This window comes from Xenopus laevis, chromosome 4L, assembly GCF_017654675.1.
Source record: "Xenopus laevis strain J_2021 chromosome 4L, Xenopus_laevis_v10.1, whole genome shotgun sequence".
NCBI classification, from domain to species: domain Eukaryota; kingdom Metazoa; phylum Chordata; class Amphibia; order Anura; family Pipidae; genus Xenopus; species Xenopus laevis.
In genome coordinates, this window is record NC_054377.1 from 136,465,866 (window position 1) to 136,481,586 (window position 15,721).

Consider the following 15,721-nt stretch of genomic DNA (forward strand, 5'->3'; position numbering starts at 1 on the left):
ATGTAAAAATCAAATAAACCCAATCGGGAGGTTTTGCACCAATAAGGATTAATTATATCTTAGTTGAGATCAAGTACAAGCTACTGATTTATTATTACAGAGAAAAGGGAAATCATGTTTTAAAAATTTGGGTTATATGGATAAAATAGAGCTTTCTGCATAACAGGTTTCTGGGCAATGGGTCCCATACAGTAGATTAAAAAGATATAAACAGATATATAACTGTACGCCAAACTGAAAACCAAAAATGTGGTGCCTGATGCAGAGCACAGCTTCAAAGTTACTGGTTCAGACGCTGTATATTTTCCCCTGCCTATACAGGCTTGTGAGCAGAACATTCCTTTTGTGCAGTTGTGTATAAGCAGAGCTGCCATGCTGCTTACATCAGCTGAAAAGAAAACTAAACAGAAACTGCAGTACTTTATGAAAGGTTGAATTTCGAATTCATGTGAGTTTTATTTAGGGTTGCACCGAATCTACTATTTTGGATTTGGCTGAACCACCGAATCCTTTGCGAAAGATTCGGCCGAATACCGAACCGAATTCGCATATGCAAATTAGGGGTGGGAAGGGGAAAACACGAAAAACTCGAATGTCAGGAAGGCTAGTAATATGTAGGGATGCACCGAATCCAGGATTTCGTTCGGGATTCGGCCAGGATTCTGCCTTTTTCAGCAGGATTAGGATTTGGCCGAATCCTTCTGCCTGGCCCAACAGATTCCTAATCTGCATATGCAAATTAGGGGCGCAGAGGGAAATTGCGTTACTTTTTGTCACAAAACAAGAAAGTAAGAAATGTTTTCTCCTTCCCATCCCTAATTTCCATATGCAAATTTGGATTCGGATTTGGTTCAGTATTGAGCCGAATCTTTCACGAAGGATTCAGCCGAATCCAAAATAGTGGATTTGGCGCATCCCTAGTATGGGATATGTTATCTGGGAACCCATTACCCAGAAAGTTCTTAATTATGGAAAGGTCATCTCCCATAGACTCCATTTTATCCAAATAATAAATTTTTTTCTTAAATTATTTCCTTTTTCTCTGTAATAAAACAGTACCTTGTACTTGATCCCAACTAAGATATAATTAATCTTTATTGAAAGCAGAACCAGCCCATTGAGTTTATTTAATGTTTTCATGATTTTCTATTAGATTTAAGGTATGCAGATCCAAATTACAGAAAGATCCATTATCCGGAAAGCCCCAGGTGCCGAGCATTCTGGTTAACAGGTCCCATACCTGTACATGAACACTGCAGGTTTTAGATGGCAAATAATGGATAATTCACAATTCGAATTTGAGATTTTTGACCATAAAACGATCTGCCCCCACTTTTAGTATGTTGTAGACAATTTGCAATTGGTTTTCATTTTTTATTATTTGTGGTTTTTGATTTAGCATTTTATTCAGCAGCTCTCCAGTTTGCAGTTTTAGCAATTTGGTTGCTAGGGTCCAAATTACCCTAGCAACCATGCACTGATTTGAAAAAGAGACTGGGATAGGAATAGGAGAGGGACTGAATAGAAATATGAGTAATAAAAAGTAGCAATAACAATACATTTGTAGCCTTACAGAGCATTTGTTTTTTAGATGAGGTCAGTGACCCCTGGAACAAGTCAAAAGAAAAATAATTAAAAAACTATAAAAAAAATAAATAATACAAATTTCTTAGAACTGGCCATTCTATAACATATTAAAAGTTAACTCAAAGGTGAACCATCCCTTTAATGTCTGCTAGGTCATAACTAGACAGCACTGACACAAATGATAAAATAGCTGCCCATATCCAGCTTCTGTTGACCACGTCAAGTATGAAACAATGACCCTACCTTGCTTTCCACCAGAGTGACCAGTATCTGCTCCATGGCTGAAGCAGTGGATGGGACAGAAGCCTGGATGTGTCCAACGATCACGCCAATGGCCACCCGGGAGAGTTCATAGCTAAGGTTGGTGTTCTTGCGGACCAGTTCAATAAGCTCTGCACCAATTGTTTTTGGAACCGTCATAGCATCATGGGTTGGGGATTCGGGTGCAACAGACTTCAAAGAGGCTTTAACTTTGGAGTCATCGTTGATGGCATTAAAGGCCTCAATATTGGGAGGGGGAGCTGGAGCGTTCCTTTTAGTTTGTGTAGTCTGGCTGCTCTCAGTTGCATAATGTATTTGAGTTGGGGGTCCTGGGGCAGCTTGATTAGTGTGAGAATTGGGAACAGCGATGGCTGACGTGCTACTGGGGTCCACACCCTGGGACACTCTAGTATGTGCGCTCCTTGTTGGGACAGGGGGTGGAGTATTGCATGGACTGGAAGCTGTGGTGAGATGAACAGAGTCTGTGGATGAGGAGCAGAGCGTGTCAAGAGATGAAATGCTTGGGTTGGAAGCATTGGACATAGACTTGTCAATCATACCTGCAAAACACAAAACAAAAAAAGGATGCGAGTACTGCTCTAATGGGTTGCAATGACCTACCGAATGCAGGGCAAGAATAACTTTCATGGCAAGGAAAATATATAAGATATCTGCAGATAGGGTTGCCACCTGGACGGTATTTTATCGGCCTGGCCGGTAAAAATGATGGCTAATGCCAATGTTATTAATAGGGAAAAAAGATAAATATATAAGAAGGCCCATATTTCTTTCCAGAAAAGGGGACAACCATACCAGCTGATGTGCAATTCAGGTTATTAATCTAAATGTGGGAAGGCATGGAGTCGCCTCTCATTTGCATGTTTGAAATTTTATTGCAGCATTTAAAGGGATACTGTCATGGGGAATTTTTTTTTTCAAAACACATCAGTTAATAGTGCTGCTCTGGCAGAATTCTGCACTGAAATCTGTTTTTCAAAAGAGCAAACATTTTTTTATATTTCATTTTCAAATCAGACATGGGGCAAGACATATTGTCAGTTTCCCAGCTGCCCCCAGTCATGTCATGTGACTCTGATAAACTCTTTACTGCTGCGCTGCAAGTTGGAGTGATGTCACCCCCCCCTCCCTTTCACCCCCTAGCAGACTAACATCAGATCAATGGGAAGGGAACAATGATAACAGCTCTCTGGTAGATCTAAGGGTGGCCATACACTATTAGATCGCAAAATGAGCTGATCTTAACCGGATATGCCCACTAATGGCTGGGCGATATCAGGTGAATCGGAACGTTCAGCCCTGGGGCAGACCGATTACAATGGTGCAAATGTGCGCCGATGGGACGCAGGACCGCACCAACTAGTTGATGCGGTCCTGGATCGTAGAAAAAAATCAAACTTGACGATCGTTATCTGCCCGTTTTTTGGCCTAATATTGATCGGGAGGACCCGTCGGGAGACCACACATGGGCAGATAAGGCTAAAGGAATATCGGCAGCTTTAATCTGCCCGTGGCCACTTTATGGCTCAATAGTAAAATCCAGGTCCCACTGGGACACATTCGGTTACACTGAGTAAACAACGGCCTGCCAGAAAGCAGTTCTATTCTGGTGCTGGCTTTCAGAAAGCACATGACCAGGCAAAATGTCCTGAGATGCATCTACACACCAATATTACAACTAAAAAAAAATTCACTAGTAAGGTCAGGAATGAAATTTGATATGGTAGAGTGAATTATTTTCAGTGTTAACAGTGTAATTTAGAAATAAAAACTACACCATAAAAATCATGACAGAATCCCTTTCAACATAGCAGGGAATTGCAGTGAGCTACTTACTTTTAGTACAGAGAGCATTCTGCAGATTCCTCTGCTTCTCGGGGGGCGGAGGAGTGACCGGAGCAGCTCGTCTTGGCTGTGGGGGAATCTGGACGACAACACCGTGCTTAAAATATACACATATTTAAGGAAGCAGTTAACGGTGCTATAAAAAGATTTTATTGCCTTTGCACATTTCATAAATTTAAAACTGGTTGCACTGGAGACTTTATAAATCACTCCGCAATTTCCAGTTGATTTACAATAGACATTCAGCAACCTGCTCTGAACAACAAACTATGTAGGACACAAAGGGTATTTATAAATAGAGGGTAAGAAATCTTTATAGTTAACAGGTTTTATGGTAGGGTTTCTACAGATTGCAAATGGAAAAATACCTGATAAAGGTTACTCTCCTCTAATTGGAACTCGGGGTTCGGCAAGCTCATGTGGCGTTCTGTCCGGTTAACCCCATTAGACTGCCGTCCCGAATCCAAGTGGTGCTCACTGGAGGAAGCGGTGATGGAATTCGACTGAGAGGATGGGGAGTGGTTCTTTCGGGTTTGTGTCTCTTTACGATGATGTATAAGCTTCCTATCAGGAAAATAAAACCAGTAAATAGAATGATCGCTGTCCCTTTAATCCCAGCCTTGATAATTCCAACCCAGTCTTCCATAATCTTTTCTGTATCTGTAGTAGCTTTTTTCATGCATCCAGGTAGAAAGTGCTAGATGGGCATCTCAAATCAGCTTGCAGTGGTCTGAGTATCAGGATGTGGGGCATAGAAAGCACTGCTAATGGTTTTATATAGAAATCAGAAATAGTAGGCCACAATGGGCCACCATGTCTGCACCCTCGTACTGCCTTTATAGCTATGGGAAACATTGAACTAATTCCTCTTCATCTTTTAAAACATACCTAATAATTAGGCTTTTACTTTAACTGGCACACGGACAGCAGAACTCTCACAGCCCCAATATATCACATTACTGAGAGTTTACCCGACCCTTCTCCCCAACATCCCTAGCCACAGCCAGTGGGCAACTCACTGCAGTACATCTCGCTGCTCTAGGTTGTATTTTCCTCCATTCTTCATAGCCGCATTATGGATTGTCTCAATAGCTCTGTCAATTGACTGCAGGACCACGTCTTGTTCTTGGACCTGGGTCACAAGCAAAAAGACACAATGCTTAACAAGGAGCAATATATGTAAATTGTTCAATTAATAAGTACACTATAAGGCCATGTAGACTTTTCCTGCAAGTATGTGCTACCTATCTCTCTCTCTCTCTACAGACCTTGAGCTGAACACCTATGCACACAGATGTCTATAGAATTCCAGCCTAACTGTCAGTTCTTCTATTCATGTGAACAAAACCAGACTGACCAGTGAATGAAACAGAACAACAATATCCCACATTTTCGACTCATGATCTTTAAAGGAGAAGGAAAGGCTAAAATTAAGTAAGCTTGATCAAAAAGGTCTATATAAATACGCCAGTAAACCCTCAAAGTAATGCTACTCTGTCAAAAGAAACACCACATTTCTTTCCTTCTATTGTGTACACATGGGCTTCTGTATCAGACTTACTGTTTTAAGCTCAAACCTTCAGGGCTAGGGCTTGAGCATGCTCAGTTTGCTCCTCTCTCCCTCCCTTTTGCCTCCTCCTTCCTCCCCTCCCTGCTGTAATCTGAGCACAGAGCTATGAGTGAGCAGGGAGAGACTCAGGCAGGAAGTGAGTCACACCAAGCTAATATGGCAGCTCCTATCCTAAACAAACATAGAACGTATCTAGAGTGGTTTACTCAGGTATGGTAAAGCATTCTGCAGAATAAATTTAGTGTTATTGCTTGTGTCTAATCTTTTGGCAATAAACTGCTTCAGTAGATTTCCTTCTCCTTTAAGTGTCCCACAGGTCAATCTAACAGATCAGTGCAATCTGAACACCCACACATGTGGACAAATAACTGTGAAATCCATCTGATAACAGAGTTGCCCTTCCTAGGCAGTAATTCATATACATCACTGGCCAAACCCAAAGGACTACCAGGTCAAATACTTGGCAGGCATCTATTAAGGGTAATATAAAACAATAGGAAGGCTATGAGTCTAAAGGTGGCCATACACGGGCCGATAAAAGCTGCCGACAGACCGAGTCGGCAGCTTATTGGCCCATGTATGGGGGCCCCCGACGGGCTTCCCCGATCGAGATCTGGCCAAAAGTCGGCCAGATCTCGATCGGATGGGGTTAAAAATCCCGTCGGATCGCGGCCGCATCTGTTCGTTGATGCGGTCCCGCGATCCGACCGCCCGTTTGCGAACGTGAAGGATCCGAACGTTGGGCCCTAGGGCCCACGATCGGATCAGCCCGATATTGCCCACCTCAAGGTGGGCATATCGGAGGGAGATCCGCTCGTTTGGCGACATCGCCAAACGAGCGGATCTATCCGTGTATGGCCACCTTAAGGCCAGTGAACGTAAGCTCACTGCAGATCCCAGCATGTGTATATGTACTCAAGAAAAATGGATTATTCATGAGAGATATGAGGCCAGAACACAGCCAGTAAGGTTGCTAGGCAGATTGTGCAATTAATGGAACCCTAGAAATGTCATTTCTGTGACACCCCCTCCTCTCAGATCCCACCCACTAAGAAAGCAGATCCCACGGCTGCAGGGGGGCCCAGGAGGCATAGGGACCCTATGAAGCCCTAATCCATATACAATTTCAATAAATATTGATAAAAAAAGCAAACCTTTAGGTTTTGAAAATAATTTTTCCGTGGGACCCAGGAATATCTAGTTATGACACTGCCTCCTCCCTGGGTCTTTCTCAACTTTCAAACATCCTGAATATTCACAGAAAAAGACCTTGATATGCTTCATATATAAAATATTTCCCAGCTAATGACAGAAATGGCAGAAATGCTATATTTAATCAAATTCCAATGAAAGAAGTAATGTCATTCAGTCCATGCTCCATACAGAGGAACAATCGCTACTTTCATATTGGTAAAGAAGTTCTTGGGTGGTAAAAATGGCTACAAATCCAGTACTATAAGAAGCCAGTCAGCCTTGCCTTTCCTCAAGGCAAGAAAACAAAAGAAAACATTATTTGGCCATCTCATAAAATATTTTATATAATGGCAAGTGCTGTCCACGATAACAGCGGTCTAAAGCTGGACTCATGCTAAGATCTGGTTGTCTGAACTGATCACTGAGAGGATTGGATTTGTACCCAATTGGTCAGTGCCAGCTGGAGGAGAGGCTGGGGAACCAGCACCCTAACATTTATCAGACAGGGCCTACACAAAATGCGAGGATCCTAGAGATGCTGAGAATGCAATTCCTGGGAGTAACAGTAGATAAATCCGAGTAACAGCTGGATGACAATGTAGTGGAGGAGTGTATTTCCTAACCCAGAATGGTTGGCCAAGTTTCAACCCAAACCTACCCAACCGGTGGTCTACCTACAGGTCACCTCGGGTTTTGGGTCAACCCTCACATCACTAGAGACTGGAATATGAATAGGTGAGGCCTAAATAAAAAGATGACTAATAAAAAGTAGCAATAACAATACATTTGTAGCCTTACAGAGCATTTGTTTTTAGATTTGAAAGCTGGAAATAGTCAGAAGAAGAAGGAAAATAACTACAAAAATACAAAAAAGAAAAAAATGAAGGCCGATTGAAAAGTCGCTTAAAATTACCATTCTTAAAAGTGAACCACCTCTTTAAATGATTAATTTCCCTTTCCTTCATACATGAGACCTCAGTAAGGAAGAGACACTTTTGGAGAGCAGCTGCTTGGGGTATGCGAGTATGTTTAGCTGTTGTTCTAAAATAAATACAAACATTGTCTTGTGTTTCTCTAGACATGTTAAATCAGGGACGGGACACAGACCTTGTCCAGGGAGCTTTTGCCATTATTGTTTTTCTTGGATGATATTTTATTTTACTTATTGTAATACAGGTATGGGATTCATTATCTGGAAACCCGCTATCCCGAAAGCTCTGAATTACGGAAAGGCCGTCTCCCACAGACTCCATTTTATCCAAATAATTCAAATTTTTAAAAATGATTTCCTTTTTCTCTGTAATAATAAAACAATACATTTTACTTTATCCAAACTAAGATATAATTAATCCTTATAGGAGAAAAAGCCTGCCTATTGGGATTATTTAATGTTTACATTATTTTCTAGTAGACTGCTATTTCGGGAGACTAATCTCCCGAAAAAGCAGTCTACTAGAAAATAATGTAAACATTAAATAATCCCAATAGGCTAGGTTTGTCTAAAATACTGTAAGTACAGCTACTGTTTTATTATCACAGAGAAAAAGTAAATAATTTTTAAGATTTTGGATTATTTGAATAAAATGGAGTCTACAGGAGACGGCCTTTCCGTAATTCGGAGCTTTCTGGATAACGGGTTTCCAGATAACGGATCCCATACCTGTATTATAATAAGTGAAAATGAAATATCATCCAAGAAAAACAAAGGCAAAAGCTCCCTGGGACAAGAGAGTGGAGGAGAAAAACTAAAAGACTATAGGATTTTTCTGAGTTAATTTGCCCTATTAGCGGCTGAGAAGAATGAACTACAATTTGTTTATTTTCCTATGATGTATGAATTCGAATGTGCCCTGTTAGAGAAAAATCCTACTGTCAAGAAAACATAGGCAAATACCTGCATGAAAATGTGTCCTGCCTCTTACTTTGGAAAAGGAATTGCCACTTCGGCCAACTGGATGAATTCTCATATCTGTTACTATAAAGATCTTAATGTTTGTGGATGATAGTTCTTGTAGTAATTAAACGCTGACACAGTTTTAAAAACTACTCATATGTTCACTTTCATCTGTTCATTTTTTTTAATAAAATCAAAAATATAACAGGGAGAGGAGCCAGATCAATAGCAAATTGCAGTCAAGCTTCAGCGAGATAGATGCCTCAAGCAATATGCTGGTCTATCTGGGCCAAGGAAGGATTCCTGTCGTTATTTACAATGGAGAATGGATGAGTTTGGGAACACAGGGGAAATGAAGGAGATACAATATCATCTACAGATACAAGAGCAATATTGAGGCATCATCACTTGTGTCAAGAGAAGCTTCATAAAAAAGGGAAATTACAGTCAGGAAGGAGAATACTGAACTCTAAATAAAGTGGCTGGAAGTCATTTCTCCAGAATCATTTATAATAAAATAATGAAAAAGGGAAGCCATGAGCATGTACTGACAGGAATGAGATACTTAAAAAACGCACACACACACACATATATATATATATATATATATATATATATATATATATATATATATATATATATAGGATCGCCACCTGTCCGAATTTCACCTGGACAGCCCGGTAATCGGAAGGGTGGAAAACTTACTGTCCAGATTTACAAATTAGGAAATCCAGACAGGGCATTGAAAATAATGACATGGCAATCAGCCAATCAGAGATCGGCACATCATCGATCCCTCCCCTGACATCACCAGTCACACAACACACACACACAACACACACAAGATTTTTAGTGATACACCGAATCCAGTTTGGGATTCGCCCTTTTTCAGCAGGATTCGGCCAAATCTGAAAAATCTTGACTTTTCAGCACATACAAGGAAGTTAAAATTTTTTTTACTCTTTTTCCACTTTGTTTCCCTAATTTAAATATGCAAATTAAGGTTTGGATACGGTTCGGCATTCAGCCAAATCTATCACAAAGGATTCGGCCGAATGCTAAAATAGTGGATTCGGTGAATCCCTATTTTGAAGAAAGAAGAAGCGATTGCTCTGTGGTGCTTTGTGAGAAGAATCAAGGGCCGGGCAGTTTTCTGCTAAAAGGAACATCTGCAAGGGGTTTCAGGTAAGTGATTATAGTGATCACTGGATTTGGGGCTAATTTTGTGCCCATTTGGGCACAAAACGCTTTAGGTCAACACATATTCTAATAAAGATTTTTTACTTTATAACTATTTGGCTACTGCTTTACTAGTAGTGAGTCTTTCCCATTTGAATTTTCCTTATACTCTCTTAAAAGACTGGTTACCCTTGGACTGGGGGTTCCCTGGGATGGGACCACTATCTAACCTTTTTTCTGTTTATTTGATCCATGATTTTTGCTCATAGAGCAGAGCCACACACCACTGTTTATTTATCGGCAAACTTCTGGCGCCTTAAAGTTATTGTGACTTTCCTTCTCCTTTAACCATCAAATCTGGTGACACTTTCTATTACAGCAACTTGCATTTTCCACTTAGCCGGCACCCGATTGCCCTTGAATTTGGGAAGGAATTCTGTTTCGACCTCAACAAATTCTACTTCCAAATAAAGAATGAACCCTCTTAATTTTGTATTTTATGACGTTTGTTAAATGACTTTATGTAAGTTAATTGAATATCTTCTGAATACAGAATACTCAAGGCAGATTAACATTTTGAATGTAAAAAAGGAAAACTAGGGGCCACAAATTCTCCAGCTCTGGGCTCTGATAAAATTCTAGCAATCTGTTATTGCAACAAGTACAGCGTGTTGGCTCAGAGAAGATGTACTGATCTAATAGAGGCTCCTCTTTCTGGAGATACAAAGAAGCCGCCTCAATGCTCTGAACATGAACTAAAACCCTTTTTAATATTCCAACAGCCTTTCCATGTAACACTGCTTGGACTGAATCCCCCTCCCAACCGGCCCTGACCCCGAGCATCATCAAACACTGAGCAAACGAACCATTCAGCCATGGCGGAGCAGAACTTTGTGATTAATCTCTGACATTAATTAGCATTTCACTTCTTGGGACCATTACATCAATTTCCGCAGAAATGCAAATGATGCTAAATGAACAGAATATGCATAAAGCCCGCTGCTCGGCGGAGTCAAACCAATAAAGGTTTAATCAGGACAATTAACAGCGGCCCAGGTACATCTGTAACATGGGATGCAACCCTGACGGCAGTAAATCTGCATGACGATTATTCATTAGCATTTGCTGGGAGATGCCATCCGAACGCCTGCTGGTTTTCAATGGAAAACATTTTATAACGGGATGATAACCAAAGTTTAGCTGATCTGATTCGTACATAATTGATATTTCTGCAAATTGAAAATCTAAAAATCAAAGTATAGCAATCATATCTGCGACCAATTCTAAGCAACTTTTCAGTTGTTTTTCATGATTTATTTTTTATAGTTTTATAGTGATTTGTCTTTTTCTTCTGATTCTTTGCAGCTTTCAAATGGACGTCGCTGTACCCTTCTAAAGGCAAATGTAAGGCAAATGTATTGTTAATGCTACTTTTTATTGCTGATCCTTCTATTCAGACGGTCTCCTATTAATATTCCAGTCTCTTATTCAAATCAATGCATGGTTGCTAGGGTAATTTGGGCCCTAGTTACCAGATTGCTTAAAATGCAAATTGAAGAGCTGCTGAATAAAAAGCTGAATAACTTAAAAACCTTCAATAATAAAAAATGAAAACCAATTGCAAATTGTCTCAGAATCTCACTCTCTACATCATACTAAAAGTTATCTCAAATGTGAACAACCCCTTTAAGTTAAATATGTACATTAGGGTGGAGAAGGGAAATCAGGTGACTTTTCGTCACAAAATAAGGAAGTTAAAAAATGTTCCCAACTTTTTCCTTTCCTGCCCCTAATTTGCATATGCAAATTAGGACTCGGATTTGGTTCAGTATTCAGCCAAATTTTTCTAAATGTACCTATTAGACTTAAGGTATGGAGATCAAAATTACAGAAATATACCATTATCTGGAAAACCCTAGGTCCCCAGCATTCTGGATAACAGATCCCATACCTGTACCTTTTTTTTCATCCAAATCCCCCCAAGGATATCAGGTCTGGAGGTGGCATTGTAGAAATCTTAATACATTGTCAATATCTCTTTAATCATCAGCAAAAAGGAGTCTAAGGGGCAAATTCACTAAGCACCGAAGCGCTTTAAGGTATGAAGATCCAAATTACAGAAAGATCCATTATCCTGAAAACCCCAGGTCCTGAGGATTCTGGATAACAGGTCCCATACCTATATTATAAATCTGCCTCCAATCTGATTTTTATTTCAGCAGCAGCTCTTGGGAACAATCCCTGCTTGAGTGACAGGTGCTATCTTTTAGTCTAAAGGTGCAGCCATCATATTCCTTTGAAATGACAATGGAGAATCAAAAAAAAAAGCATGTCAGGAGAAATAATATTAGTGATTTAAATTGTTGTTCTGCAGCCCTAAAAGGAAATCTGATGCTTTCACAGATGATTTATTTTCCCAGCGAGCGGGGCTTTGACTCGTGCGGTTATGAGGCAGGCGCGTCTATTATAGCGAGGCTACAACCCTAATAATCTACACAGCCACCATATGTGCGGCAGCCCTTTGTGCAACTTAATTCCTTCATTTTATTGCTTTCTAACTGACATTCAATTTTGCTTTCCCCTTGTCTGGGATCTGCCGCCGCTGTTTACAGCGCGTTTATTAAAACTGAACATGGATTCTTTCAGAATGATTACGGGCTCTTACTAGATTTACGTGGGGTTAAATATCAGGTGAGACGCGGGATATCCAGGGTGCAGGATTTTTTTTTAAATGAAAACCTGGCCCAAGTATTACAGCGGCACAAAATGAAAAATAAAGTAAGAAATTAAAGATAAAGCAAGGGTCGAATAGAAGAATTGATCATCGTATTGGTAAATCCCTTGACGCAGAACATCAGGAGAAAAGGTAGGCTTTACGTGACACCTCCGTTCAGAAGCAATCCAGAGCTCCGGGGCAAGGAAAGCCTCCTTTTTAATTCAATCGCTTCTTCTTGTCACTTTATGAGATGCAACAATTTTAGCTGCCACTTGCCCATTTCCACGGCGGCGCTATTGATTTTTTCTGCATGTCTTCTTTGATTCTCTCAGGAATGAATTTCTATTTTGATATATATATATATAAGCACAGGTCTGCTATTCTAAATCAGAGAGAGAGAGATGTAAAAGGGATTCACTTTGCCCGTCATTCCATGTGACAGCTCTATATCCCCGCTGGGGAAAAAAATGCATTCAGATTATAAAACTTTGTTATGACTGGATACGGCGCATGAAGGAGGCAGCCAACAGTGTTGAAAGAGCTTTATATACATCTTTTTTCTTCTAGCTTAAAACTATATATGAAGGCAACACACTATTTATGGACATTGAGCACCCCCAAATTATAACCCCGATCCCCTTTCTAATGCAATTATTTTGCATTTGAAACGCATAAGGGTAGAGGTAGAATGTAAAAAATACTTTAAAATAAAAAATACACACCACTGGAAAACAGCTACCACTTATCAAAGGTTGAATGTTTTTCAATACCTCAAATGAACGCACCACACAAATGGTTTCTTATTTAAGAAAAACTCAAATGTAAAAAAACTCTATTCTTCGAGTTGTGAAACGCAAAACTCAAACTCATCGAGTTTTTGGCAGTAAAAAAAGTTGTATTGCTCAAATTATTCGAGTTTTCAGGCAAAACCCTCATCATAAAGGGTATTAACATCTTCAAACATTGACTCCTCCATGACCTCGACAGATATAAGATGCTGTATTTTCGGATTCAAGCTATTTCCAGGATGGGGTATAATAAATCTTGACATTTTTTTTTTTTTTTTTAAATAAACTTGAAAAAAATTTTTCAGGGAAAACAAGACTCAACCTTAAAAGAAAACTATACCCCCCAAACAATGTAGGTCTCTATAAAAAGATATTGCATAAAACAGCTCATATGTAAAATCCTGTTTCATGTAAATAAACCATTTTCATAATAATATACTTTTCTAGTAGTATGTGCCATTGGGTAATCATAAATAGAAAATTGCCATTTTAAAAAATAAGGGCCGCCCCCTGGGATCGTAGGATTCGCTGTACTCACAAACATACCAACAAACCATACATGTTAGGTCACATGAGCCAATTAACAGACAGAGTTGTGTCTTTTGCTTCCTCATTTCTTCCAGTTACAGTTAGAGTTGAAGTATTTCTGGTCAGGTGATCTCTGAGGCAGCACACAGACCATCACGAAATGGTGGCTCAAGGCAAGAGATGTAAAAGGGCAATATTTACTTAAATATATATTCCAGTTTGGTAAGATTCTTTAATATGCCACTTAATATGATATGAACTATCTGTTGCTTAAGTGTTCATTTTGGGGGTATAGTTTTCCTTTAAAGGGGTGGTTCACCTTTAAGGTAACTTTTATTATGGTATAGAATTCCAATTCTAAGCAACTTTTCAATTGGTTTTCATTATTTATTTTTTACAGTTTTATAGTTATTTGCCTTTTTCTTCTGACTCTATTCAAATGGGCGTCGCTGACCCCTTCTAAAAAGTAAATACTCTGTAAACCTACAAATGTATTGTTATTACTACTTTTTATTACTGATCCTTCTATTCCGGCCTCTCCTATTCCAGTCTCTTATTCAAATAAATGCATGGTTGCTAGGGGAATTTGGACATTGCAAATTGAAGAACTGCTGAATAAAAAGCAAAATAACTCAAAAACCTTCAGTAATAAAAACTAAAAAAAACAATTGCAAATTGTCTCAGAATATCATGCTCTACATCATTCTAAAAGTTATCTCAAAGGTGAACAACCCCTTTAATAAATATATTTATTTTATAGCTCTTGGCTCTTCCCCCTTCCAAAGAAGCATTAGATTCTAGACAAACTATATTCCCCAGAATTCCCTTTCCAGAATTGCCCTCGCCTGGCACACCCTGGCTAAAACCAAGAAGAAGAGTATGGCAACATATGGACAACTAGTTTTAGGACTGTGCAAAATGGCCCGTAGTGTCAAATTCTCTTAACGGAGAATTAAAGGATTACTAAAGTAGTAGGTAGAAATGTTGTACATGATGTTTTGTGCTTCTGTACAAGCCCAAGGCAACCACAGCCCTTTAGAAGTAAAGATCTGTTTCTCCAAAGATGCCCCAGTAGCTCCACATCTTCTTTTCTGCTGATACAGTAATGTTATAATAGAAGGCTGTTATATACAGTAATGTCACAATATAAGGCTGATTAGTAATTAATACAGATAATTACTACATGACAGCACAGAAACCAGTGCAATTAGCATCAGCATTTAATAATCAGCCCTGTAGCATCAGCTTATATTACAGGGGAAGCTCATTTTCTGCTGGATAATTAGTGACGAGCCCTAAGCTTAGCTTCTCAACAGCTGCTCAGAGCCCACTGAGCATGTGAGTGTCACAGACACTTTCCAAGATGGTGACCCCCTGTGACAAGTGTGAAGTCCTGGATCATTGCTGCTATTGACAAACTGAAACTTTAGGCTGGTGCAATAAGTTCATTATATAAAATATGCCATTTTTATCTATACAAATTTTTAGGGTTTAGTCCTCCTTTAAAGAACACGGAAACTTGAATATATTCAAAGTCCACATGCAAGGCAATCATAAATTATACATAAATCCCATACTTCTTCCCTCTTTTTTGTGCAGCATCAGTAGGGTAATTTCAGGCTATCATATACATGTTGTAGCCCTGGGTCAAGCCAAGACAGCCGCAGACAGTGACTCTTTTTAAATATTTATTAATTGAAGTCCTTTGCTAGTAACATCTATGTGTATCATTTAGTGCTTAGCCATCATTATACAAACTAATCATTTGTGCAGCAAATAAAAATCTCTACATTATGCCTAGGTTTGACCAGTTTAAAAAGTTAAAAAGCGATCTTCTTTAAATCTTCCCAAATGCGGATGAATAATTATTGCCCGGCAAGAGCCAAATCATTTGAATGGAAGGGAAACGTTCCTTTTGAATAAGGATCCACCGAATCCACTTTTTTGGATTCGGCCAAACCCCCAATTCCTTTGCGAAAGATTTGTCCGAATATCGAACTGAATCTGAATCCTAATTCACATATGCAAATTAGGGTTGGGAAGGGGAAACTTTTTTTTACCTCCTTGTTTGTGATAAAAAGTCACACTACTTCCCTCCCCGCCCCTAGTTTGCACATGCATATTCGGATTCAGTTCGGCCG

At 39.5% G+C, this 15,721-nt stretch overlaps 1 protein-coding gene across 5 annotated transcripts in view; it reads right to left on the reverse strand.

Annotated features, from left to right (window-relative positions):
* Positions 1–15,721, reverse strand: part of nckipsd.L (NCK interacting protein with SH3 domain L homeolog) — an 83,308-nt gene that overhangs the window by 41,425 nt on the left and 26,162 nt on the right. For 2 of the 5 annotated variants that reach the window (XM_041589354.1, XM_041589352.1), the window contains exons 2-5: positions 4,731–4,843; positions 4,080–4,275; positions 3,703–3,808; positions 1,831–2,408 (exon numbers count right to left, since the gene is read on the reverse strand). In XM_041589354.1, the coding sequence (XP_041445288.1) occupies positions 1,831–2,408; positions 3,703–3,808; positions 4,080–4,275; positions 4,731–4,843 (993 nt within the window). 5 annotated transcript variants of the gene reach the window in all.